Here is a 27,428-nt window from a genome sequence, read left to right on the forward strand (position 1 = left end):
GGGCCTTAGGCTCCATGAACACTAACGTTTTTCATAAGCTCAAGAAAAGTGTTACAGAGAGAGAGATAAAAATGGCTTTGCTGGTAAAGTATGGGAAGGCTTAAACCCCTGTCTGATTTTTATTCGCTGTGTGTCCTTGTTGCAGATTTCCTTTAGGCCCCTTTCACACACAGAGTCTGTTCAGATCCGCCTGTCAGTTTTTTTGGCGGATCTGAACGGACGCCCCATGCATCTCTATGAGACATGTCCGCTGACATCCGCTCTGTCAAATCCGGACGAATGGAAACCCTATTTTTCATCCGTCTGGCGGATCAGATGAGAACGGACAGACGGTCCGTTCCCATCCGATTCCCCAGTAGAGAAGAATGGGGACCTGACAGCTCTGTCTCTGCACACAGCGCAGAGACACAGCTGTCATCCGCTTGCTCAGCGGGGGATCGGCGGATCGATCCCCCGCTGGGAAAAACAAAGTCTGCCTGACAGACTCCGTGTGTGAAAAGGGCCTTAGGCTTCATGCGCACTAGCATTTTTCTAAGCTCCTAGAAGCTGTTATTAGCATTTTTTTCTGCTCCTGGAAAGCTAAATCATGTTATCCTATGTACACACTACTTTAGGCTATTAGCATTTTTTGAGCTTCAGGAGCAGAAAAAATGCTGATAATACAATTTTTGTGCCAGCCTCTAGTAGCATTTTAGTAGCTTTTAGGAGCATTAGCATTTTATTAGCGTTTTTGCAGTACATGAAAAACAAAAAAAAAAGCTTAAAAAAAGCTGTTAATAGCGTTTTAGTAGCATTTAGAAGCAGTTAGGAGCATTTAGAATCAGTTAGAAGCATTCAGCTTTTTTCTGCTGGAGAAACACTCCAAGACAAATGCTAATAGCCTAAAGTAATGTGCATGGACACATAGGATAACACTATTTAGCTTCTAGGAGCAGAAAAAAATGCTAATACCAGCTTCTAGGAGGTTAAAAAATGCTAGTGTACATGGAGCCTAAAGGAAATCTGAATCAAGGGCACACAGTGAAAGAAAAACTGACAGGGGTTCAAACCTTCCCCTACTTTACCAGCAAAGCCATTTTTATCTCTGTCTGTACCACCACCATTGAAGATGTTCCCCACTTCTTGTCTGGCGAATCCATTGTCACCATGACAGAAAGTGAGGGGAAACTTCTCCAATAGAGCCCCAGATAGCCGTAAAATCTCAATAGGAGTTCTAACCCTTCCCTACTCTTCCCTACTCTTTCCAACTTTTTTTTAAATAAAGTTTTGTCTGAACTTACCAGCTATTTCTTACAGGGCTGACAAAATTGATAGTTAACCATAAATTTTACACAATTATCAGATATGTGGTCTCAATCCAAAATTTTATTTTATTTTCTTAACACAAGAATACCAATAACATGCAGAATGTCACCTTAGTGGTTATAATAAATCTTATCTAAACTCAAAAACAAAAATGTAAAGTATTGCAGCTTACCAGTCCTTAGTTATGGTGTTTTCATTTTTAGTTTTCTGTTTTCAGGCTAAGATGGTTTTCAGAAAGTACAAAAAGCAAACATTTATTATATTGTAGCTTAACAATTCTTAGATATGGTGGCTGTATTCATTTTTATTTTTTAGGCTTTCTTTCTTCTATTTTCATCTGGTGATCTGGCAAGCAAGTCTGTTGTTTTTTAAAAGAACAAACCATCTTACAGATTGTATCCAAAGTTTAGGTTTATTGCTATCACAAGGAGGCTAACAAGCCCACTATGTGATAACACAAGCAGGTGACAGGCCCTCTTTATGGAGATATCAGCAGTCTATTAGGCCCCAGTATCTCCACTGTCATCCACTGCAGCTAATTAAGTGACAGCTCTGAACCCGGAAATTATGTAATGCATGTCACTTCCTGGTTATATAGTTACATAGTTAGTCAGGTTACAAAAAAGTCCATCTAGTTCAACCAATAAAAGGGAAAAAAAGAAGAAAAATCCCATGTACACAATCCTATACCCACAGTTGCTCCAGGTGAAGGCAAAAAAACCCCCAGCAAAGCACGATCTCCTCTTCTCAAGAGAGAATAAATTCAGTTCCTCTAATCTTTTCTCATAGCTGAGCTCCTCCATGCCTCTTATCTGTTTGGTTGCCCTTCTCTGCACTTTCACCAGTTCCCCCGATATCCTTTTTGTGAACTGGTCCCCAAAACTGAACTGCATATTGCAGATGAGATCTTACTAATGATTTGTATAAGGGCAAAATGATATCTCTCTCTCTGGAGTCCATGCCTCTCTTAATACAAGAAAGGACTTTGCTCGCTTTGGAAACTGCTGCATGGCATTGCATGCTATTAATAAAGGGAAACCCCAGTCAAAAATGACATTTTTTCCTATTTCATTTTTGTTAAATATCTTTATCTTTGATATTATTCATTTTCTGGCTAGCTGCTTGTGTAGCTTAGAAAATCTTATCTACTGTAAACTAGACAAACCACTTCTTCCTGTTATTCACCGACAACGCTATCTCCCTTTATCTGAATTTGCTCAGCTCTCTTTCACTTCCTAAAAAGGTTGTCGTCTTTCTTAGACAGGCATGCCTAGACCTTCCCAGCCCCACCTCCATCCCTCCTATCCTTCACCATGATCTCCTCCTGTCTGCATAGCCTTGTTGAGGCTAGCAGCTTCTCCTGAAAGAGGGGGGGGTCACATGACCGGTGCAATATGTGAAAGGAATAAGGTACAACAGAACATTTTTGAAAGTTTAGAAGGCTACAGATCCATTTCTATTGCTCATTACATGTGAGTAATGAGTTTTAGGCTCCGTTTCCACTAGTGTGACTTCTCATGCAACTTTGGACAAACAGAGTCACATGACAAGTCACAGCCCATTGATTTTAATGGCACCCATTCCTATCTATGCCACTTTGAAAATCAGCGACTTTGAAAAGGTGCCTGCACTGCTTTGATGCGACTTTGATCCAGATAGTGAAAAGTTGGATCAAAGCTGCACTTAAAGTCACACTCTAAATCGCACAACTTAAGAGTCACGCTAGTGGAAATGTAGCCACTAGGCTAGAGTGCGACGTTGAGTGCAGCTTTGATCCAATTTTACAGTCTGGATCAAAGTCGCATCAAAAGTTGCATCAAAGTAGTGCAGGTACCTTTTCAAAGTCGCAAAGATGGGAACGGGAACCATTGAAATCAACGTGTGTCCAAAGTCACATGACAAGTCACACTAGTGGTAACTGAGCTTTAGTCTACATTTCCACTATTGCGATTTAGAGTGTGACTTTGATTCAACTTTACACTCCCTGGATCAAAGCTGTATCAAAGTAGATTTATCATGGTTGCCTGTACTATGATCATTGTAGACTGTGAGCTGAGATCTCAGAGCACTTCCAGCTACACCCACCCCCCCGTGTCCTGTGTCATTTTTTAATGAATTAAGATGTACAATGGATCCTTACTAATTAGAGAACACTGGGTGGGAACCTATGATCAGCTCCTCCCATTCTGTATATGCCCACTGGCTACACAGGAACAGTGCCCCTCCCTGGAAGTGATGTCACTAGCTTTCAGTAACCACACCCACTTGCTGCTCTCGGACTCAGCAGGAAGAGGAATTGAAGTCATGGGACAGCACTGAAAACTGCAAAATAAAGGGAGAAAATATTGGATTTTTTTTCATTTTGACACATAAGGCTGAACGCAGCTCAGGATAATAATTGCAGCGGAGAATTTAAGGTTTTAGGCTGTACTTCGGCTTTAGGCTTATGATTTACCAAAACAGATCCTTCTCCACCAATGATTTCTCCAGTTCTACTCCCCCTATTACCTATGATGCATGCATATTCTTAGCCCCCAAGTGCATAACTTAACATTTATCAACATTAAACCTCATCTGCCACATAGTTGCCCAATTAAACAGTACATTGAGGTCAGCTTGTAAATTGGAGATATCCTGTATGGACTTTATTCCACTGCATAGCTTGGTGTCATCTGCAAAGACTGAAATATTACCTTTAATCTCAGACCCTATATCATTTATAAATATAATAATAAAAAAAAGGGTCCCATCACTGAACCTTGTAGTACACCACTGATAACTATAGACCATTCAGAGTAAGAATCATCAACCATGATTCATTAACCATGGTTCATTAGTTGTAGAGTAGATTGAGGATTGATGTTCCCCGAGCTCCTCCTGTTCTTCACTCTGTAGCATGTTACCATGATCTACCATCTTTATAATTTCCAGGGAATGTCCATCTCTATTTGCCACAGACTCACCGGTGATATGGTGCTTATTCTGGGCTGAATGATGCCCCACTTGGTTCAATTAATTTCCTGTGAGCCCAGACATCAAGTGTCTGTCCCCCACCATAGACTTATGTCATCATGTCATTACAAGGCACCGCTCTCTTCAGGATTTGGGCTCTTGCCATTGCCAGAGGTGGCGGTGAAGAAGGTAAAGAGGACCTGTGACGTCTTTGGACTGGACCAAACATCACTTAAAAAAAAAGGACTTTTTTTATATAACGGATTGGCTTCAAGAGGGGTAGGAAGCAAACTGTGAAAGGGTGACCCAAGTTCTGAGTTGGTCTTTACCATGATCATCCTTAGCTAGTACAGGTACATATGTACATATATATATATATATATATATATATATATATATATATATATATATATATATATATATATGTATATATATATATGTATATATAGTGCAGACCAAAAGTTTGGACACACCTTCTCATTCAAAGAGTTTTCTTTATTTTCATGAGTCACACTTCAAAAGGTAGTCCCCTGAAATGGTCTTCCAACAGTCTTGAAGGAGTTCCCAGAGATGCTTAGCACTTGTTGGCCCTTTTGCCTTCACTCTGCGGTCCAGCTCACCCCAAACCATCTCGATTGGGTTCAGGTCCGGTGACTGTGGAGGCCAGGTCATCTGGCGCAGCACCCCATCACTCTCCTTCTTGGTCAAATAGCCCTTACACAGCCTGGAGGTGTGTTTGGGGTCATTGTCCTGTTGAAAAATAAATGATGGTCCAACTAAACGCAAACCGGATGGAATAGCATGCCGCTACAAGATGCTGTGGTAGCCATGCTGGTTCAGTATGCCTTCAATTTTGAATAAATCCCCAACAGTGTCACCAGCAAAGCACCCCCACACCATCACACCTCCTCCTCCATGCTTCACGGTGGGAACCAGGCATGTAGAGTCCATCCGTTCACCTTTTCTGCGTCGCACAAAGACACGGTGGTTGGAACCAAAGATCTCAAATTTGGACTCATCAGACCAAAGCACAGATTTCCACTGGTCTAATGTCCATTCCTTGTGTTCCTTAGCCCAAACAAGTCTCTTCTGCTTGTTGCCTTTCTTTAGCAGTGGTTTCCTAGCAGATATTCTACCATGAAGGCCTGATTTACACATTCTCCTCTTTACAGTTGTTCTAGAGATGTGTCTGCTGCTAGAACTCCGTGCGCCATTGACCTGGTCTCTAATCTGAGCTGCTGTTAACCTGCGATTTCTGAGGCTGGTGACTCGGATGAACTTATCCTCCGCAGCAGAGACGACTCGTGGTCTTCCTTTCCTGGGGCAGTCCGTATGTGAGCCAGTTTCTTTGTAGCGCTTGATGGTTTTTGTGACTGCACTTGGGGACACTTTCAAAGTTTTCCCAATTTTTCGGACTGACTGACCTTCATTTCTTAAAGTAATGATGGCCACTCATTTTCCTGTACTTAGCTGCTTTTTTCTTGCCATAATACAAATTCTAACAGTCTATTCAGTAGGACTATCAGCTGTGTATCCACCTGACTTCTGCGCAACACAACTGATGGTCCCAACCCCATTTATAAGGCAAGAAATCACACTTATTAACCGGTTGCCGACCGCTGCAAGTACATATACTGCGGCGGTCAGCCCCAGCCAGGCAAAGTGACGTATGGGTACGTCACTAGCCTGTCATTAGCTTGTGAGCCAATAGCGGACGAGCACGCGCCCGCGGAGGCGCGCGCCCGCCCCGGCTCGTTCCCTAACAAGTCAGTGCGTGTGACCGGCGGACCCGATGTCCGCTGGTCACTCGCAATCGTTCGCCATGAAGGGAGAAAGGCAGGCGGCTAATGTAAATAAAGCCATCTGTCATTCTCCCCTGTGTAAAAATGGAGATCACACGGTTCTACTATAAAGGACCGTTGATCTCTGTTCTTACACCAGTAGCCATGTCCAATCACAGTTAGAAACACGCCCCTAGGGACATACTTAACCCCTCCTTCCCCAATAAAGTTAACCCCTTCCCTGCCAGTGTCATTTTTACAGTAACAGTGCTCGCCGCCATTACTCGTTAAAAAAAAAAACAACAAAAATGACAAAAATCTTTCCCTTAGTTAGTAAACGCAATAACTTTTGCGCAAACCAATCAAAATACGCTTATTGTGATTTTTTTTACCAAGCATATGTAGCAGAAAACAAATTGGCCAAAAATGTTAAAAAATTTTGATTTTTACATTTTTTTGGGGGAATTTCATATACAAAAATGTGAAAAATATTGTTATTTTTGCAAAATAGATTTTTTTGATTATAGTGCATGATCAAAAAATCGCACAGGTGATCGAATACCACCAAAAGAAAGCTCTATTTGTGGGAAAGGAAGGACGTCAAATTCGTTTAGGTACAGCGCCGCACGACCGCGCAATTGTCCGTTAAAATCACGCAGTGCCGAATTGCAAAAAAAACCCTGGTCAGGAAGGGGGTAAAATCTTCCGGGGCTTAAGTGGTTAAACCTGACAGGGCACACCTGTGAAGTGAAAACCATTTCAGGTGATTACCTCTTGAAGTGTGACTACAATTTTCATAGTCATGAAAATAAAGAAAACTCTTTGAATGAGAAGGTGTGTCCAAACTTTTGGTCTGTATTGTATATATATATATATATATATATATATATATATATATATGAGAGAGAGAAAGGGAGAGAGATTTACTGTAATACTAATCTATGAATGAATGGTTAAAATATACAGTAATCGATAGTAATATCAATGTCCCAAGCTATCCAGGTGTGTTATTGAAACACATGTATTGTGAAGTGTTGTGTTCTTATTCTAGTGGGGAGAAAATGCCAATCTTTTTACTGATCCTTTTAGAAGACAGTCGTGTGCTGAAGGAATTCTCCAAACTGGAGCATCTTTTCATCTGAGCTAAACAGGAAACTAGATCACACGGCTTCACATCCTGCTGAACACAACAAAGACATCATTTTTAGACTGTATGACCCTTTCATAACTTTATTTAAAGATGAAGCAAACATTTAGAGAAAAATTTTCAGCAAGTTATTGCAAACTTCATATCATGTCAGAAATGCAGCTAACCTGAAGTTGATAATTTCTTTAATTAAGGGGTCATATACATCAGCCTGCACATGTTTTGCTCCGTATAATGTGACCCCACTGGCATACATTGTGAAGGGCAATTGGGTCCCACACCGCCATATTTTTGTGTGACATCATAGGGAGGCTGCCGTTGTTTTCATTCATCTGATGATGTGCCGCTATTCACGCCCTCTCATCCTTTTCTGAAGACTTTGCCTCCTGGGATATGTGACAGGCATATCCCAGGAGGCACAAGGAGCACAGTGCACATCATTTGTCTAGGTGAGTGATGTGTGTCCTGTTTACTATTATCATTCAAAGTGAAGTAAAAGGGTTGTCCTGAAACAGGAATAGAGAAGACATCTTCCAATGGGAACACTAGTTCTGGTGACCCTGGGACAATCCTTCACTTTAAAAGGATTTCTTCTCACTTCCTGTTTTGCTTATGGGACAGGAAGTTAAAGTGATTGTAAATGCTTTAGTTTTGTTTTTAATAACAAACATGGAAATGCACAGAGACACCTTGAACCTCCTCTTCTTGTGTCTCCCACTGACGCTCCTAGCTTCTCCCCTTCGCTGAATGCCCCCATGGCAAGCCGCTCTCTATGGGGGGGGGGGGGGGCACTCATGTGAACTCGCTCCTGAGCTGCCCTGTCTGTATTTATTGACACAGACAGCGGGACTCATCACTGACTTTGATTGACAGCAGCAGGAGCCAATGGCACCCCCTGCCTCAGCAAAGCCTGTAAAACCAGGATGTGAGGAGAGAAAAGAGCTGCAGGCATACACAGCACTGGATCAAATGATGGCTCAGATAAGTAAAAAGGGGGGGGGGGACACTGATGTCTAAATTTTTTTACCTTGAGGCTGGGTTCACACTAGCTGTGGCCGTGGCTCACAGCAGCAGGTCCGCTGCGTGTCTGTTCACCGTTTAACATGAAACATTTGCAGGGGAGCTTGTTCTGTTGAAAAACAGACTTCATTTTTATTAGCAGATGAAAATGAAGGAAAGAAAGCCTAAAAAAGAAAACTAATGCAGCCATCACGTCTACAAATTGGTAAGCTGCACTATAATATACTGTTTGTTTTCTTTTGGGTTTAATACCATTTTAGGCCCGCGTTGATCAAAGCAGATTGACACAGCTTAACACAGCTGGTGTGAACATCCCCTAAAAGGAGAAGTTAATTGCTCATAGAGTTATGTTTTAACCCTAAAAACCTATGGAATCCCATTGAATAAAGGTTTGGTGTACCGTCTAGCAGCTTATAATGCTTTCTATATATAGTATGCTATAGGAAGACAATAATATAGAATAGAAACGTCCTGTGTATAGCACCTGTAACCAGTAACTAATGAAGTGCAGAATAAAATGTCAATAGCCACTACACACTACTAACCACTGAGCAATGCAGGTAATGGAGGCTCTATAACATATTGTCATAGCTGAACTTCAGGAATTATTAGTATTGCAAACTTTCCTTGGTTTAACCTGGAACTGCTTAAAAAAGGATATCAGGGAACTGGAGAAAGTGCAGAGAAGAGCAACCAAAGTGATAAGAGGCATGGAAGAGCTCAGCTATGAGGAAAGATTAGAGGAACTGGATTTATTCTCTTGAGAAGAGGAGATTAAGGGGGATATGATCAACATGTATAAATACATAAGGGGTCCATATAGTGAACTTGGTGTTAAGTTATTCAATTTAAGGTCAACACAGAGGACAAAGGGGTCACTCTTTATGTTTAGAGGAAAACAGATTTCGTCTCCAAAGACGGAAAGGTTTCTTCACCGTAAGAGCTGTGAAAATGTGGAATAGGCTCCCTTCAGAGGTGGTTCTGGCCAGCTCAATAGATTGCTTTAAAAAAAAGCCTGGATTCTTTCCTGGGTGTACATAATATAACTGGGTACTAATATTTATAGGTAAAGTACATCCAGGGTATATCCGATTGCCTCTCAGGGAATAAGGAAGGAATTTTTTTCCCCTGCTGTAGCAAATTGGATTATGCTATGCTGGGGGTTTTGGCCTTCCTCTGGATCAACTGCGAGTATAGGATTGTATGGTTGGGTTTTCTTTACTTTTTTTATTTTTTATTGGTTGAGCCAGATGGACTTGTGTCTTTTTTCAACCTGACTAATTATGTAGCTTGAAAAAATGTAAGTAGGCATTACTCATATCTGATGGACTGCTGGGGAAGCTAGAAATCCCAGTATTAGTTGGCACTACTACAGTGATAACCATGACCATTCAGGTCCTGCCCAAGTTCTATGTGAGCAGCTGTCCCATTGCACATTGACCCCAAGGGGTCACTTTCTCAGCACTGCCGCCATTCATAGAATGCGTTGCATTTCCTAAAAAATATAAGGCTGTCTCTGATTGGTTGATATTCAGTTTTTGGTGTCACCACCCCCTCCTCTCCACCTTGTCCAATCAAAGAAAACCATGTATTCATTGAAAAAATTTAAAAGCATTCTATGAATGAAAGAGGCCATTCAACCAGGACCTGGAAGATTGTGGCTTTCACTGTAGTAGCACTGACGACTACAGTGATTTCCAGAATTCCCAACAGTCCATCTGTTTTGAGTAATGCCTACTTACATTTTGCCAAGCTAGACCAATGTAATTATGCAATGCAAATAATTCCTGGAGTTTAGCTATAATAAGGGAATAGAATGCCAATAGTCTGGTTGGAATTGCTATCATTATTGAAGCACTAGACATAAAATATAATTGCCACTTAACCCCCCCCCCCCTCTGCTTTTTATGCTTCTATCTACAGCATAGTTCATTGGTTCTCAAATGTTTTCGCTCATTTTCCATAGTCATAACAGTGTGCAGCCATCACCTGTTCTAATAAATGTTACCACTCACATTCTGTGCATTACAAAAAAGCGCAACAAAATCCCAATTGTGATGCATTTGCGATCCGTTTTGCAATCATTTCAAAAGGATTGGGGGGGGGGGGGTGTTTTTGGCGAGCTTTTTAAAGGAGTTGTAAAGTCAGAATGTTTTTTATCTTAATGCATTCTTTGCATTAGGATGAAAAAGCTTCTGGGTGTAGCAGCCCCCCCAGCACCCCTAATACTTACCTGAGCCTAATCCCTGTTCAGGAGTCCCTCGGCTGTCCGGGACTCCCCCTCCTGATTGGCTGAGACACAGCCGCGGGGCCATTGGCTCCCGCAGCTGTCAATCAAAGTCAGTTAGCCAATCAAGAGGGAGAGGGGACGAGTGGCAGCTCCGTGTCTGAATGGACACAAAGAGCTGCAGCTCAGCTCTGGTGGCCCCATAGCAAGCTGCTTGCCGTGGGGGCACTCGGCAGGAGGGAGGGGCCCGGAGCAGCAACGAGGGACCCGAGAAGAGGAGGATCCTGGCTGCCCTGTGCAAAACCATTTCATACAGCAGGTAAGTATAATATGTTTGTTATTTAAAAAAAAAAACAAGACTTTACTATCACTTTACTTCCCTACCGGACCAATTCTGACATTTTTCTCTTCTACATGATTTTTTTGCTAGAAAATTACTTAGGACCTTGAAACAGAAAATTGTATACTTACCTGACAATAATTTTCCTTTCCTGATGCATAGCCATGACAGAATATACGTATGGGTAGAGGCTCCACCCCTCGCCCAATCCGGACTGGTTATACTATATAAATGAGTCACCTTCCTCAAGGCAGCATTCTCGTAACTAGACTCAAATGCGAAGCCCCCCAAGAGAAGGACCTGTATGCTGTCTAGCCTATGCATCAGGAAAGGAAAATTACCATCAGGTAAGTATAACATTTTCAGTTTTCCTGACAGCATACACGTATGGGATGGAGCACGCCCCAAAAAAAAACCCACAAGGGAGGGTATTCTAAAGTTTTTTTTTCATTGTTAACTCTGGCCAGTACAGAACGACCATACTCTACAGTAGTTAAGGCTGCCGGATCTAATTTATAGTGAGTCAAAAATGTGCTATATGTAGACCATTTTGCGGCTCTACATATTATTTCTGGGGATACAACCTTTAATTCTGCTCATGATGCCACTAGGCTTCTCGTCGAGTGGACTCTCACATTGATTGGAGGTTCTAAACTTCTTGCCTCATAGCACCTTTTGATGGTCTTGGCCAGCCACGACACCAGTGTTCTGGTAGATGCTGCTAGCCCTTTTCTTGTCCTACCTGGGATGATGGACAGGTTTTCTGTTCTTCTGAAAGAGGCTGTTCTCTGTATGTATACTTCCAAGATAGACCCGACATCTAACTCGTGCATCTGATTAGATGTGTCTCTCTGCGTTGTTGGAAAAACAATGTCTTTTTTTCCGATGGAATGGTTTGTTTACCTTCGGCAGATGTTGTGGCAGAGTTTTTTATTACTCTATCCAGTAAGTGGCAACAATAAGGAGGTTTGTATCCTAAGGCCGGAATATCCGATGTTCTTCCTCCTGATGTAATGGCAGTGAGGAAAACTGCTTTCATCGTTATATTCCACAACGAAGTTGCTTGGTCACCTGAAAAAGGAGGTTGGGACAACATCTTTAATAGCACCTGTAAGTCCCAAGGTGGAAAAAACTACCTTCTTTGAGGTTGAACTCTACTGCAAGCTTTCAGGAATTGGCGTACTAACTGCTGGATAGCCCATCTTACCCCTGACAGGCCCGAAAGGACTGAGACTTAGACTCTAAGTGTGTTTGCCTGTAGGCCTATTTCAAGGCCTGTTTAAAGGGATTCTAGCACCTGTGATCCCAATGGTACTACTGGGTCAAATCCTCTGGACTCGGCAAAGGTGGCAAACTTTTCCTTTATCCTCGAGTAGGTACTGTTGGTCATTGCCGCTCTTGCTTTCTGAAAGGTTTCGATAACTTAGGCCGAGCAACCTGCCACCCCTAGCCTTCTCCTCTCAATCTCTATGCCTCAAGATAAAGCCTGGTAGGATTTGCGAGACACAACTGACCTTGCTGGAGGAGATCTGGTATCCCCGGTAGTAGGATTAGGGCTTCCAAATGCCAAAGCCTGTAGCAGTGGGAACAACTGCAGGGCCAACAAGAAATGATTGCTATCACCACCCCTGGGTGTATTCTGTAGAGTAACTTGGGAATTACAGATATTGGTGGGAATACGTATGTTAGGATACAGATCCTGTCAAGGTCTGGATGACCCCACTGACTGCAAATCCACTGGAAGACTGACTGGTTCAGTGCCCATTCATTGTTGTCCAACATTTTTCGTCTCAGTGCATCCGCCAAGTAATTCTGTTGAGCTGGGATGTAAGTGGCTGATAGACTTGACGCATTCTGTTGAGCTCAGTTCATAATGGGCGCGACCTATGCTAGGAGTGCTTGACTCCTCTTTCCTCCTTGGCGGCTTACATAGGCGATTGCCTATTGACTGTTGTCCATCTGGAGTATTACACTCTGACTTGGTTTTGAAATGCCTTTAGAGCTTGGAAGGCAGCCTTCAGTCCTAATACATTGGAGACTTCCTTCCGTCTGCTTCTCCATCGACCCTGGGCTAGATGCCCGTTGCAATGTGCTCCCCAGCCTACCGCTGATGCATCCAATGTGATCACTACTGGTGGCAGTGGGTTGAGTTGGTAGCAATTTTACAAATTGTTTGGTTTCTGCCACCAATCAAGGGAACACTTCATCGCTGGTGACAGTCTGATCCGTTGACACGTGGAGTGGCTCTTCAATTGTTTCAGGAATTCCACCTGGAAGGTCCTCATTCGCCAGTGGGCCCACTTTGCCATGGGTATCATAGCCGCTAGCGATCCTAACAGCCTGAGACATTGGGAGGCCGTGAGCTATGAGAGTGTCGATATCTTTTCTAGTTGAGAGATAAGCGCCCTTGCTACTTGTTCTACTGTGTTCCTGCAGGTATCTAGGATTTCCCCCAGAAACATCATTATCTGCGTGGGCACTGGTTGACTCTTTTGCCAGTTGATTATTTATCCTAGGCTCAGTAGGGTTTGGACCAGAATCTACGGATGTTCTGTCAGGATTTGCAGGTTTCAGGCTACAAGGAGGTCATTGTCCAAATAGTGAAACACTTGTAGACCTCCTCTGCACAACATGGCTATGACCGGGATTAGCACCTTGGAGAATATCCTTGGTGACGTTGACAGGCCAAATGGTAGGCAGATAAATTGAAAATGGTATTCCATTATCGCAAAGAGTAAATATTTGTGACATTGTTGATGAACTGGGACATGTAAGTAGGCATCTGTCAAATCTAAATATAACATCCACCCCCCCTGTCTGATGGTTTGTATGACTGACTGCAGCGACTCCTTTTGAAAGCTTTGCACTTGGATGTACTTGTTCAACTTCCAAAGGACTAATACTGGTCTTAGATCACCTGTTTTTTTCTTTATTAAGAAAAGAGGAGAATAGAATCCTTGATGTCTTTCTCGCTAAGGGACTGGTTCTATGTCTCTTTTTTGTAGGAGCGATTGGTCATATTAGAAGATTATCTGTATCTTCTGTTGACACTGAGGAAGCTTTGTGCGGGTAAAGTGGGGAACCTCCAGGGGAGCCACAAACTCCCAGTGATGACCTTTCCAGATTATCTTTATGGCTCCAGGGTCCTTGATTTGCCCAGACCAGCACAAATTGGCATAGCTGTGTACCAACTGGACCAGTCTGGACGGAGGGACCTTCAAAAGGATTTCTGCATAATGCTCTGTCTTGATTTGTTCAACTGAGCCACCAATGTCTGGGGGTTCTGGGGGTTTCACCCTCTTTTTGTATCTTTGTGTGTTCTAAAGGATCTTGTGTCCCTTATATTTCTCATAAATTGTCTCCTTTCTGGCTGGCGCTGGCATCTGGGTCTCAAATTTTGGGGAATCAACCCTTGCTGCCAAACAAGGCTGCTCCATCAAAGGGGATACGGCACCAGTTGGATTTTGACAATCCGTCTGCCGTCCATGGCTTGAGCCATAGTTCTCTTCTCGTCATCACTGATGATAGCATTACCCTGGCTGAACACCACAGTGAGTCCATCGCAACTTCACCTACACATATAAAGTTGATTGTTTGTTTGCAGTGACTTGCACTCTTCCCACTGTATAGCTGAGTAGAAAAATATAAAACCAGTGTACTACTGAGTTTAGCTTGAGGACCCATTCACACTTAAGCATTGTGGCAACCTGCATATATTTAATCCGTTGTAATATGCTGGCACCACATTCATAATAAAAAGGGCTGCCTTAATGCAATGCACATCAGTAGTTGCTATAACCTGCAATAATGCACCCCATTAAAGTGCTGAAGTGTAAATGGGCCCTGATAAAATCAGGTCAAGAAAAATACACTACTATTTTTAAAATAATGATGGACAACATCCGGGTTGCCCAACTCCTAAAGAATCTAGCAATGCAAAATGAGTACAGAATGTTTGCCGTCTTTGATATAAAATGTAAACCTAATAAGTCCCATGTTTCTCAAAAGGAAAACAATGCACTTTACTTTATGAATTAATGTTTTATTGTGACATTGCAGTGCTGAATATTTATTCTAAATCTGCCTGTCTGTGCTAGTTTGGAGTTCAAACCTTTTGCCCAGTTGAAAAATGTAGAGCACTTGTTTCTGAACAAGGCAGATTAAACTTCTAAACACAACTGTCTACTCCTAGTTAAGGGTAACCTCTGCTGTTTGTGGTCAATAAGGGCTTGTGTAGAATTTTAGGTACAAACCTTTTTCACACTTGTTAAAAGGACAAAATAACCTTCAGGCTTGACATTAAAGGTTGTAGGTGAAACCATAGCTGTTAATTTTTAAACATAGTAGGTGCTTATTGTAGCGATTTTCAGGCTTTTGTTTGTGTTTATTTCTTTCCAACAAGTTTTGTTCTCCGATATCGCGTCATGTTCTTCAAAATCCTACGCATCACACCTGGTTTAGTGAAGCCACGGTTTACTAGGCAGTGACAAGTGAATAGGACAATATCTTATTTCACTCCATTCCGTTGATGAAGACTAGTTTCTGTACATGACCTGAAACCCTTCCAATGCCAGAAGGAAGACTGAAAAAAAAGCAGTGTGAAAGGCCTTTTTGGTACTGTCCTCATTTGTGACAAATCTGTTAACAGCAGATTCTTGTAACTAGGGAATTTTTGGAACTGAAGTAAATACGCAGAGTAGAATAAAGGCAGTTTGGGACTTTAAATGAGGCACAAGCCGGGTAACAAACGGTCCTTAGTAAATATACTCACCGACCAGTCTGCTTACAAACCGAATTGGCCTGTCTAACAATGTACGTTAAAAACAGGGGTTTAGTTAACACACATTTGCAAACGCATGTGTGAGCTGCAAGGCCCCTTCACGGCACCCTGTATTGCTTGCAGTCCTAACACTACTAATTTATAAGTGTCTCCACATTGGGAGCACATGCAAGCTAATGGATAGATGAGGGACAGGTGGCCTGGAGGTAGCCCAAACCTCCCCTTAGTGGCCCTTGCCCCAATCTATAACTGGCCTTCAATGTATATTGCAACATCACCTGTAATTACAATCTAATAGCTATGTAATAGTCAAAACTAAAATGACCGGTTGAGGAGCACGCACCTCCATCCCTAATTATATGTAGAATAAAGGCAGTTTGGGACTTTAAATTAGGCACAAGCAAGGTAAGGCTCAGTGTCTCCATCCCTATATATGAAAAATTAGGAAAAAGTTTTAGGACTTTAAATGAGGTGCGTGAGAACAACCGGCCCTTAGTAAATATACTCATCGACCTGTCCCTCATCTATCCATTAGCTTGCATGTGCTCCCACTGTGGAGACACTTATAAATCAGTAGTGTTAGGACTGCAAGCAATACAGGGTGCCGTAAAGGGACCTTGCAGCTTACACATGCATTTGCAAATGTGTGTAAACTAAACCCCTGTTTTTAATGTACATTGTTAGACCGGTCAATTCGGCTTGTAAGCAGACTGGTTGGTGAGTATATTTACTAAGGGCTGCTTGTTCTCATGTACCTCATTTAAAGTCCCAAACCTTCTTCCTAATTTTCCAAATATGCTGAGTAGATATACCAAATGTCCCCAGTGAATCTTTAGGGCAAAAACAACATGCAGATACAACTTCTTTTTTTTTATATCAGTTTTGCTACCCACATTTTCATGTATATGTATCTTTTACAAAAAGAGTACTTTTTAATAGCTAGGTGTAATTTAGGGTTAGCATATGTATGTGGCGAAACATAAAAATATATATATATATATTGGCTCCTACGGTAGTTAGAAAGCACAACCAGGTGGCTGACTGTACATATAGCAGCCTAGAACTCCCAACATTTGGGATGCTATATGCTGCGGGTAAATGGGCAATCTTCCTGATTGGTGGTGCTAGCCTTATGCCTTCCTGACTAATAAGCTTTGGGCTCTTTCACACCAGCATAGTGTGATAATGCACTGTACGCAGTTTTGAGGTGTTGCAGTGCCATTCATTTTTAATAGCATCCCAACACACCTCCAGCTCATCTGCAGTGCACCACAGTACATTACAATGCAAAATGTGTTGCACACAAGGTGTCTACAGTTGTACTATTAGCACTTTTACTGACCAAACGTAAGGCAGTATCTGGAGGAAAGGATCGGGCTTTAATCCCAGGTTAGGAGGCTTGGCCAGTTGCTTGTTGTACAGTATACCCTGACTTTTGGATAGAGTGGATATAATGCAGCACGTAAGTGTTAACTGGTAATAACTGCCATATTATATAATGTTTTTTTTTTTGTTTTCTTCCCCCACAAGTCCAGTAGAATCATATTTTCATCATATTTCCATATACACCTATTCTCTGATGTAACCTGATATAATGAGGATGTTTTTTTTTTTCCCTACAAAGCATTTAAATGACTGCTCAGTAAAACTGCATATGTAGTTTTAACCCTAAAGTTCCCCCGATGTAGCATATGTACAGTATGGGAAATGCTATGTGTTAACCTCAGAGATGGGCAATGTGTACTTTGAGAAATGACAATGGTGAATAGCATACTACCCATCAGTAGATAAGCTGCTCGGTGATAGGTCTGCACATTTTGGAGGGCTAAAATAATGCAGCAACATAAACAGAAAGTGCCTCTGCTAATTAAGCAATGTACCATTCAGTAAATGTATTCAAAATAAAATAAAAAAGAAAATTGGGGGGGGGGGAGGGGGAGAGGGGGGCCTCCCCCCTCCAGGTGTCCCCCAATTGCTGCCTGAGGGTCTCCCAGAGCTTCCCGGCCGCCAACGGCAGCATTTCCGCCGGTAGTCACTGGACGCCATCTTTGAAATGGGCAGCCGCCCTGCTGGTCGTTTCTCTGCTGTCTGCCTGGTATTTCACCCCCACACAGCACATCCACAGTGCATCCATGACCCCAGCAGCCCGGAAGAAGGAGAGAGAAACCCATGTCCCTGGAGGAGTTACTTTCCTGTCCCAGAGACCAGTATCCTACCCCCAGTGCCTGGACCTTGGGGAGGCTTCCCTCGTATAGGCGGTTTACACCTGAACAGAGGGAACTTTGACATAGGAGAGGCTGAACCTGTGCGGCTGGCCAGATGAACCTGGCAAGGTGAGGGCAAAAAAAAAAAAAAATTCTTTCCATAGTAATAACCGGTTGAGCATTTGAGGAACAACAAGAGAAAGCCGCTTTAGGGGAGGTGACTTATTTATATAGTATAACCAGTCCTGATTTGGCGAGGGGCAGAGACTATACCCATACCTGTATGCTGTCATGCTTGTGTCAGCAAAACATTATTTTTGATGTCACATGGTATTAATGCAGTGGTCTTTCAAAAGCAACATTTTGGAAGAAATACAATTTAATGAATTTTACCCAGTAACCCAAAGATAATACCAATTTTTGGTAAAATATAAAATATTATTTTACGCTGAGTAAATAGATACCTAACATGTGTACACCTGGAGAATGATGCCAAACTACGGTACCTAAAAATCTCCATACATGCCGATTAAAAAACTTTACAGGATACCAGTTGATAGTTACATGGGAGGTCTGGTGTTAGGATTATTGCTCTCGCTATAACATTCACGGCAATAGCAAACATGTGTGCAAACACCGTTTACATATGCCTGCACCACACACATATGTGTTCGCTTTGCTCGTGAGCACAGAGGGACAGGAACACTTAAAAAAATTATTATTTATTTTATTAAAGTTTTTTTGATCACTTTTATTGTTATCACAAGGAATGCAAGCATCCCTTGTGATAGCAATATTGCGCAGGGACAGGTAACTGAGAGATCTCCTTCTCTTCTTCCCTTAAAAGCATCTGATCACACCAAGATCAGTGAAATCAGATTCTTTCCCAAGCCATAAATGTCTTTGTTTAGATCTGGTGAAACCGGAAGTGACAAAATACATGTCGCTATCGGTTTCTTATAGCATAGAGATGATGGGGAATGGCCTGGTACCTGTTCAGCTCTGTGGTAAGCCAGCGAAAGCACTGGAAAGCAGCAGAAGGGGGGGGCACCCCTCCTGCCACTTGTAAAAGCAATCCAATGGCTATTTAGCCGCTAGGATTGCTTTTATATTACAGAGCATCACCAGCAGAAAAAAAGATACAAGGATGACGCCTGTAGCTGCAGTGATTATCTTGGTATCTCCACCAAAAATACAGCATGCAGAACTTTTAAAAATGCCCCGCTCCCTCTGGGCATTGGTTTGAAGAGTTTCATTTGATTTAACCTATTCGCCAGAGCCATTTTTGTGTTTTTTTTGCACACGTTTAAAAAAAATTTTTAGCCATAAAGATAATGTAAAAGCCCCAAACATTATACATTTTCTTAAAACAGATACCCTAGAGAATAAAATATTGGTAGTTCAAATTTTTTATGTTACACGATATTACCGCAAAGGTCTAGGAAACACAAAATTTAAAAAAAAAAAAAAAAACACACTAAAGTGAATTTTAGGGCAAACAAAATCAATAAATTACCAATATTTTTGGTAAAATATAAAAGACAAGATTGCACTGAGTAAATACTGTAGATATCCAACATGTCAAACCTTAATATTTGCACGTGAAATGACGAAAAACTTCAGTACCCTATATTTCCTATAGGCGACGATTCAAAAAGCCCCTATAGGTATCAGTTTAGTGTTACGGAGGAGGTCTGGTGTTAGAATTATTGCTCTCACCCACATCCCCCTGAGGAAGACATGTAGTCCCTGTGTTGTCTCGCGCAGGGGAGGGGCCAAGTCCACGTCGGTGAAACGGGCTATGCGGCAGTGAGAGGAATGCTGAGACAGACAGTGAGCAGCTGACCGGGATCATCTGTCATTGTATCGATTATATGACACCTCGCCTGGATAGTCTGGCGCGCTGCAAGCACCTAACATGTGTGAGTGAAACTGATTTTAATAAATTCTTGCTTTTATTTAAACAATACTTGTACTATGGACGTATGTTTTCTTCCTATTTATGAGAGCTGTTGAGCCTAATACAGACACGCTGGGAGCCAGCATATTGGAGGAGAGAACCCATCCACCATCTACAGGGATCTCTTGAGGCTTTATTTGACCAAGCTTAGTTGCGAGGTCACACTCCTTAACCACTTACTACCCGCCCACCGTCAAATGACGGCGGAGCGGTGTAGGTATTATCCTGGGACGCCGTCATTTGACGGCACACCAGAACAGCCTGCCTCTCTCGCGGCGATCGTGACCTCTTGACATGACATGACTCTTTACCCATGTGATCGGCTGTGTCCAATCACAGCCGGTCACATGTAAATGAGGAAGTGCCATTATTTGGCTCTCTTCGCCTCACACTGTCAGTGTGTGAGGCGAGGAGAGCCGATCAGCGGCTCTTCCTCACAGGGGAGACAAATACAAGCAATCAGGGCACTGATCATCAGTGCCCTGATTACACAAAATGTAAATAAAGTGTCAATTACTGCCCAGCATCAGTGCCCACAGTGCCCACCATCAGTTCCCACAATCAGTGCCCATAGTGCTGCCAGTCAGTGCCCATCAGTGCCTGCTCATCTAGGCACTGATGGGCACTGACTGGCAGCACTATGGGCACTGATTGTGGGCACTGATGGTAGTGTCCATCAGTGCCGCCCATCAGTGCTCATCAGTGCCACCCGTTAGTGCCCACCAGTGCCACCCATCAGTGTCCATCTGTGCCGCCTGTCAGTGCCCATTAGTGCCGCCTCTAATTGCCCATTAGTGCCACCTCTCAGTGCCCATCAGTGCCACCTATCAGTGCTCATCAGTGCCACCTATCAGTGCTCATCAGTGCCGCCTATCAGTGCCCATCAGTGCACCATATTAGTACCTCCTCATCAGTGCTACCTCGACATGCCCATAAATGCCACCTCATCAGTGCCCATAAGTGCCACCTCATCAGTGCCCATCAGTGCAGCCTACCAGTGCCCATCAGTGCCACCTCATCAGCGCACATCAGTGAAGGAGAAAAATGTATTTATTTTCAAAATGTACTCACAGAAAATAAGAAAAACTTTTTTTTTTTCATAATTTTCTGTCTTTTTTCTTTTTTTTTTGTAAGAAATAAAAAACCCAGAGGTGCTTAAATACCACCAAAAGAAAGCTCTATTTGTGTGAAAAAAAATTATAAAAATTTCATATGTGTACAGTGTAGCATGACCACGCAATTGTCATTCAAAATGTGAGAGCGCTGAAAGCTGAAAATTGGCCTGGGCAGGAAGGGGGTGAAAGTGCACTGTAGGCAAGTGGTTAAGGTGAGAACCCACCCAGTGGGGGTCACAAGAGTGGAGGTGATAATATGAGCACTGGTTATTGGGATTTACTTTTTAATATATGATCACAAATATTTAATTCAATATGGGGGCATGCCCGTGGCAGGGCACTGGTACTGGGGGGAGGGGGTGTGAGCAATCGGGTGGGTGAGCCACAAGAATGCTTTCACGTGAGAGGCAGGAGGCTGCCTGTCAGTTTCATGCAGACACCGGATTGTGTGTGATGGCCCCAGCTGTCAGGTCCGTACGACCTACAGACCTGGCAGCGAAAGGGTTCAAGGGATACATTTTTCATGCTTTTGTGTTCTTTTTTTTTTTTAAACAGCAAATGCACATGAAAAACTGATCAGTGTGGAAGGGCCCTGAATGTTGAATACCATGTAAAGCAAAGTTTGGTGCTCAGAGTTCTAAGTATATTTAGACTTGGACTCTAGGCTCACTATACTGAGATGGATACGGAGCTGTTAATTCTGCGTGGGCACAGTTAGCGTGCAGTACCTGGCTTTCTCTTGTACATATCCTCTTTCAAACAGTCATGCCTGTGTTTTATTCCTGATCATGTTAAACTTGTTGACCACTATACTTTCTTAGAAATATTCTGCTAATGAGTAGATCTTGTAGTTACTATAAATTATTATAGGGCTTGTTTAAAAAAGGGGTAACATTTTGCAGTTCATCTGATCATTCTATTGATTCTGTCCCTATTGATTTCTTTATAAAGTCACAGATGTTTGATTTCTTGGGTGTTTGCACTGACTTTAATACCAAAAAACAAAAAAATAATTCAGAATCCTTTTTTTTTATTTTTATTTCAACTCATTTATAACTAGAAAAAAAAGATCCTTCGTCTCCTGTGGCTACAACGCTTTAAATGAGCTGAACTTTCAGTTTAAAGCGGAGTTCCACCCAAAAGTGGAACTTCCGCTTTAGGGAGTCCTGACCCCCCGACATGCCACATTTGGCATGTCATTTTTTGGGGGGGGGGGGAGCGGGTACCTAGTTTTGACAGGTACCCGCTCCCACTTCCGCTCGGAGCGCCGCGGCGCCCTGAGCGGAAGTTCTCCTCTCCCCCTCCCTCCCTGCAATCTTCTGGGACACGTCAGAGGTCCCAGAAGATTGCCGGCCAATCACGGCGCGCAGCGCGACTCGCGCATGCGCAGTGGGCACCCGGCTGTGAAGCCGCAAACTGTAACAGCCGGGTGCCCACAGCAGTGATGCCGGCGCCGTGGGAGAGGATCGAGGCTTCCGGCGGCCGCATCGCTGGACCGTTGGACAGGTGAGTAAATGGCTGGAACTCCGCTTTAAGTGGCAGTTCACACATATGCAATGACAGACATCGCATGTGATTCGCAGCACACTGCTCTACAAATCACATGCAATTTCTGTGCGTTGCAAATTCAGCCACACAGATTGTATCTCTGAATTCCCATCGCATTCTTACCAAACTCGCATAGGACCCTTTTTTTGGTCCGCACCAGAATCGGATTGCATGGGTGTTCACACCTATGCGATCCGATTCATGTCCAAACTGACAGTTCGCACTACGATATGCGAACTGATCTAGGGTAGTCGTTAACTTTGTATTGACACCCCCAGCGATTTGCATATGGCAGTGTGAAATTGCCTGCAAGTTGAGTGCGATGCAGGAACCCGCAGTGGATTCACAGGGTTCCCGCATCACATATGTGTAAACCGGGACTAAATCAGCTAAATATGTTCCAGGTGCACTAAAATAGTTAGAGTTTACTTTATTTATAAAGCACACAACTTGAGTAGAAAAACCTGTCCACTACCAACATTCTGCAGAGAAGGACCCTTGCTCTCTGTGTGGAAGCACTCGTCTCTCTGCAGATGTCCAACATGTGTACTGTTGCTCTGCAGTCAGTAAAGCTCATTCTCCCTGCTGGTTGGAGAGCTCTGGCTTAGCAGGTGGAGTGCAGACAGTACATGTGGTGTGAAACATGGGAATGCTATAGCAGAAGGTGAGAAGGAACTGGAGAAAGAGGAATAAGCAGCGGGGGATCAGCAGAGCTGGAGAACTGGAGCAGGAGAAACTAGCAGATGTCACATGTGGTGCGCAGCATGGGAACAATATAGTGGGAGGTAAACGTGGGGGGGACCAGAGAGAAAGGAGGATCATTAAACTAGAGGACCAGCAGAGCTGGAGGTTACTACTGAGGGGGGATCAGCAGAGCTGTGGGTTCCTACTGAATGGGGGATCAGCAGAGCTAGGGCTACTACTGAGCAGGGGATCTGCTGAAAATGGCGCTAATAAGCTAGGGATCTGCTGAATGAGGGTACTTACAAGCTGGGGATCTGCTGAACAAAGGTACTAATAAGCTGGGGATCAGCTGAACGAAGGTACTAATGAGCTGGGATCTTCTGAATGGGGGTGCAATTGAGCTGGAGGCTCTACTGGACCCCTTTAAAACAAATAGAAAACAAACACACAGGGCATTTGCCAAGCTTCTTTAAAGCTTCAAAAAAAAAGTATCAACAAAGCATCAAAAAAACATCAAAAAAGGATGTTGAAACGGTAGGTGCTTTAGTTTGGATTCACACTTACCTTCAAAGCTTCACCGTGGCTTTATCATCGTGGTAGAGGGCAGAATGCAGAGCAGGGCTTCTTTTTTTGAATCCCTGACATGGACGGGCCAGCTACAGGCACCATAGCAAAGAATGGCACAGTGCATCCTGGTCCGCACCCCCACCCCATGGAAACAAATGATGGGGTGCAACAGATATGGGCAAGGCCCTATGCATCCATGCCAAATTGACATCGCCAGGACTGTAAACTTCCCCCCAGCCCCTTCACTTCCTGATACCACTGATGTCACTGGCCCTGGTGGGGGGGGGGGTCACTCCTGAAATCTTACCTCAGTACCACTAGAGATCCAGCCTTGATGCCCTCCCTGCTCATATTTGCTAACCATTGTATCAGTTAAGCTGCCCATACATTAGTCAGTATTATTTGTTCAAGCAGCGAGCTGAACAAAAAAAGTGACCCAATTCCACCTTCCACGCATTCCAGGTGGATGGGGGAATCCTACCCACTATGTCTTTTTTATTCTGACGCTGGCAAGGCTTCCCCTGCCATCAGGATACACAGATTAATACTACTGTCTACCTGCAGCCCTGATCGAGTTGCTAAAATCTGACAGGGAGGTTGAAAATAAGCCAATTTGTAGATCAAATTCTGTTCAACCACAGTGGCCATATATGGATGAACTGGCTAAAATGCAATCCATGTATGGCCAGCCTAAATATCTGAATAGGGGAATTAAGTCAATTTTTTCCCTTTTAACCCTCTGACTGAAAAAAAAAACCAAAAAACTGACTAATGTATGGGCATTTTAAAGTGGTAGTAAACCACCAATGAAACAAAAAATATCTGGGCTCCCTGCAGGGTTAAGTCATAATGTACTTGTATGCACCACATACTAGCAGATTATGACAGACGATTATGACAGACTTACCTGTAAAGCGGATCCCTCCCGCGCATCGCTGTCACGGATCTCCGTCGCTGCCATCTTCACCCGACCTTCCTTCTGGATTTGCGGGCTCCATTTGTATGAATGGCTGGAGTCATGGTGATATCACTTCATGCGGGTGGGAGCCCACGGCTTGGCACAGACCTCTAAAGGTACTGCACGGGTATGCCGTCCCCTCAGAGCACATGCGCCAGTGACGTATCTCCTAAACTTTGCTTATGTAGCGCGGTCCCCGTAGGGCTTCCTGTCTGATGACTTGTTGGGCCTCCTCTGATTACCTGCAGACAGTCACTTGGGGTATAGTTCACACATTCATCCTTACACCCAATGGCTCATTACTCAATAAACAGTCCAGGGGTTTTGGTTTTTGGTATTTATTGTGAACTTGAATGGGAGAAGGGAATAGTGGGATACTGGAATTGGAACTATTTATAGTTGATAAGCACAACTCTCACTTGGCCTCACCAGGTTACTTGTGGAAGCAGACACACACTGCTTTAAACATGCTGCCACGTGTATGGAAAGGTTTACGTCTCCTTGCTCTCTCTCCAGCAACAGACTTGATGAACTACATTATCTTTAGGATACTCTCTAGCATCCCCTTTACTGACACTCGTCCACTGACTCTTCTAGCTGAATGGATGGCCCCCTCAGGTTAGGCCCCTTGCCACAGATCCATACTCACTGTATGCAGAATCAGATCCTTCCAGTATCTCCCTTCCAGTCAACTGTGCAGTTCTTCTCTAGCTCTTTGGGTCCCCAGGTCGACCACCTGAGGCCGCATGGCAACTACTACAGAGGAGGAGGCAGCCGCCCCCTTTTCCGGGACTTCGCTCTCCAGCTGAAAGACCATGACTGTTCTTGACATTTATACAGTATCCCAGTGTGCACCAAGGCACTTTGCTCTGCCAATCACCAGGAATGTACTAAACGCCTGTGCACTCACTTGTCAGGTTTCCTCCCACTGTCAAATATGCCTCCCTATTTGACCAGTATAAAACACTTCAGACAAACTAAGCTGCACCTGAGCACAATGAGCAGACCTCACTAGCAGATCCTGCTCTAGAGAACAATATAGATTTACCTGGCAAACTTTCTGGTAAGCAGAAAGGATCCAAAACAATACTCTCTCTCTAGCACCTACCTAGGAGGGTGCTACACCTATTATAGGCTTACCTGTAGGTACAAGTTCAAAAGTGGAGTTTACCTTCACTTTAAGTCCATATAGGCTGCATCTGTGTTAAAAGATTACCATTGTCAAGACAAAAACTATACTAACTGAGTAAATGAACACACTAAATACAATGGGGTTGATTTACTAAAACTGGAGAGTGCAAAATCTGGTGCAGATGTGCATGGTAGCCAATCAGCTACTAACTTCAGCTTGTTCAATTAGGCTTTGACAATAAAATCTGGAAGTTGATTGGCTTCTATGCAGAGCTCCACCAGTATTTACACTCTCCAATTGTAATAAATCAGCCCCAATGTATGTTATAGTTTGAAATGCAGGCTTGGCTTACTGGAACATGTAGATATTGGATGTACTTGTTGGCTGTCTAAGCTGAAAGACTATCATGTGTTGGTAAAAGAGCCTGTAGTGGCGTGAACTGTTATGATAGGGAGCAAGGCTTTTTTTCTTGTCTATGTTTTGTCACTTTGTTGGGCAAGTTTGCCCTGCACATTCTAATACATTTGATTTTTTAGTAATGTAGCCTATGATTTACGCAATTATGAATAAAAATCAGAATACTAATCTACATCCATTTCTGGTTACTTATAATGCAGGGATATCCATTCTGAAGCCAGTAGTAGAAGAAATGAAGCTAAAAAGTTGGGGTTTATTATCCCCCTTTTTAATGAACCCTAAGTCAAAAACAGATTTATTAAAAGGAAAATTAGTGCAATATTGATGCCCATAACAATTAATCAGAATATTTATTTTATGTTTTTATTAATTAAAGTCTGATTAGTCGTTACTGGCAACAACTCAAATTTTGTTCTAATTTTTGTTTTCATTATCGTAATTCAATCCCAAATTGGTGAACAATATGAAAATAGAATGAATGTTGCTTTTTTAATATGGAATCTTAGCTAGCACTTATGCTTGACTGAGCCACATAATTTCATGGGTTGGTCTGAGTTACACCCTCCTTACCCTCTAATAGTAAAGCCCAGAATACTAGTAGTAACAATAAGCATGAAGAATTTCTGCTTTCGTGAACATGTAAATGTAAGTGGTATAATTTCTCACTGTTAATTATTGAACACCAGGGCTCAGGTGTTCCTACGCCACTATATAATTGGTGGGAGTATCCAAGCAACTGTGAAAGTGAGACGGCTTATGTATCGTTGGCCATGAAGCGAATGAGCATTAAATGGATATATATAATTTGATTGTTTTAACTTTGTTTGCAGGAAGGAGAGCTCAGCTTTTAAAATGTCTAAACAGCCGGCATCAAATGTCAGATCTCTACAGGTACGTTTTCATTAAATGGAATGAAACAATATAACATACGATTTTCACTGCAATGCTTCAGCACTGTTCACATACTGTATTTATATACTGTATGTACAGTATATATACTGTGTTTATAATATATATATATTGCTGTGCATAAATGAGTACACCCCAACAGATTTGTCAGAAAACCTTTACTTTCCTTTCAGAATAAACGTTTTCTATGTGACACTATACTACAAAATACTCCCACAAATGTGGGCCATTGATTGCAACAAAGATTTATTATATTGCACTCACAAACAAGTATTTTTCCTAACAAACTCATTCAAGACCATGTTTCAAAAATGAATACACTCAATGAAAGTTTTAGGAGCCAAGCTAAATTCTAGGCAACAAAATCTAAATAACAAAAATT

General features: G+C 42.8%; 1 protein-coding gene across 1 annotated transcript in view; it reads left to right on the forward strand.

The window, feature by feature from the left end:
- Nucleotides 1–27,428, forward strand: part of SMPX (small muscle protein X-linked) — a 103,703-nt gene that overhangs the window by 24,768 nt on the left and 51,507 nt on the right. Inside the window, exon 2 of the mRNA XM_082248569.1 lies at nucleotides 26,968–27,028. Within this exon, the coding sequence (XP_082104695.1) occupies nucleotides 26,990–27,028 (39 nt within the window). The 5' untranslated portion in view covers nucleotides 26,968–26,989. The remainder of the gene's footprint in view (nucleotides 1–26,967; nucleotides 27,029–27,428) is intronic.

Source organism: Pelophylax lessonae (assembly GCF_965119305.1).
Source record: "Pelophylax lessonae genome assembly, chromosome: 2".
Classification (NCBI taxonomy): domain Eukaryota; kingdom Metazoa; phylum Chordata; class Amphibia; order Anura; family Ranidae; genus Pelophylax; species Pelophylax lessonae.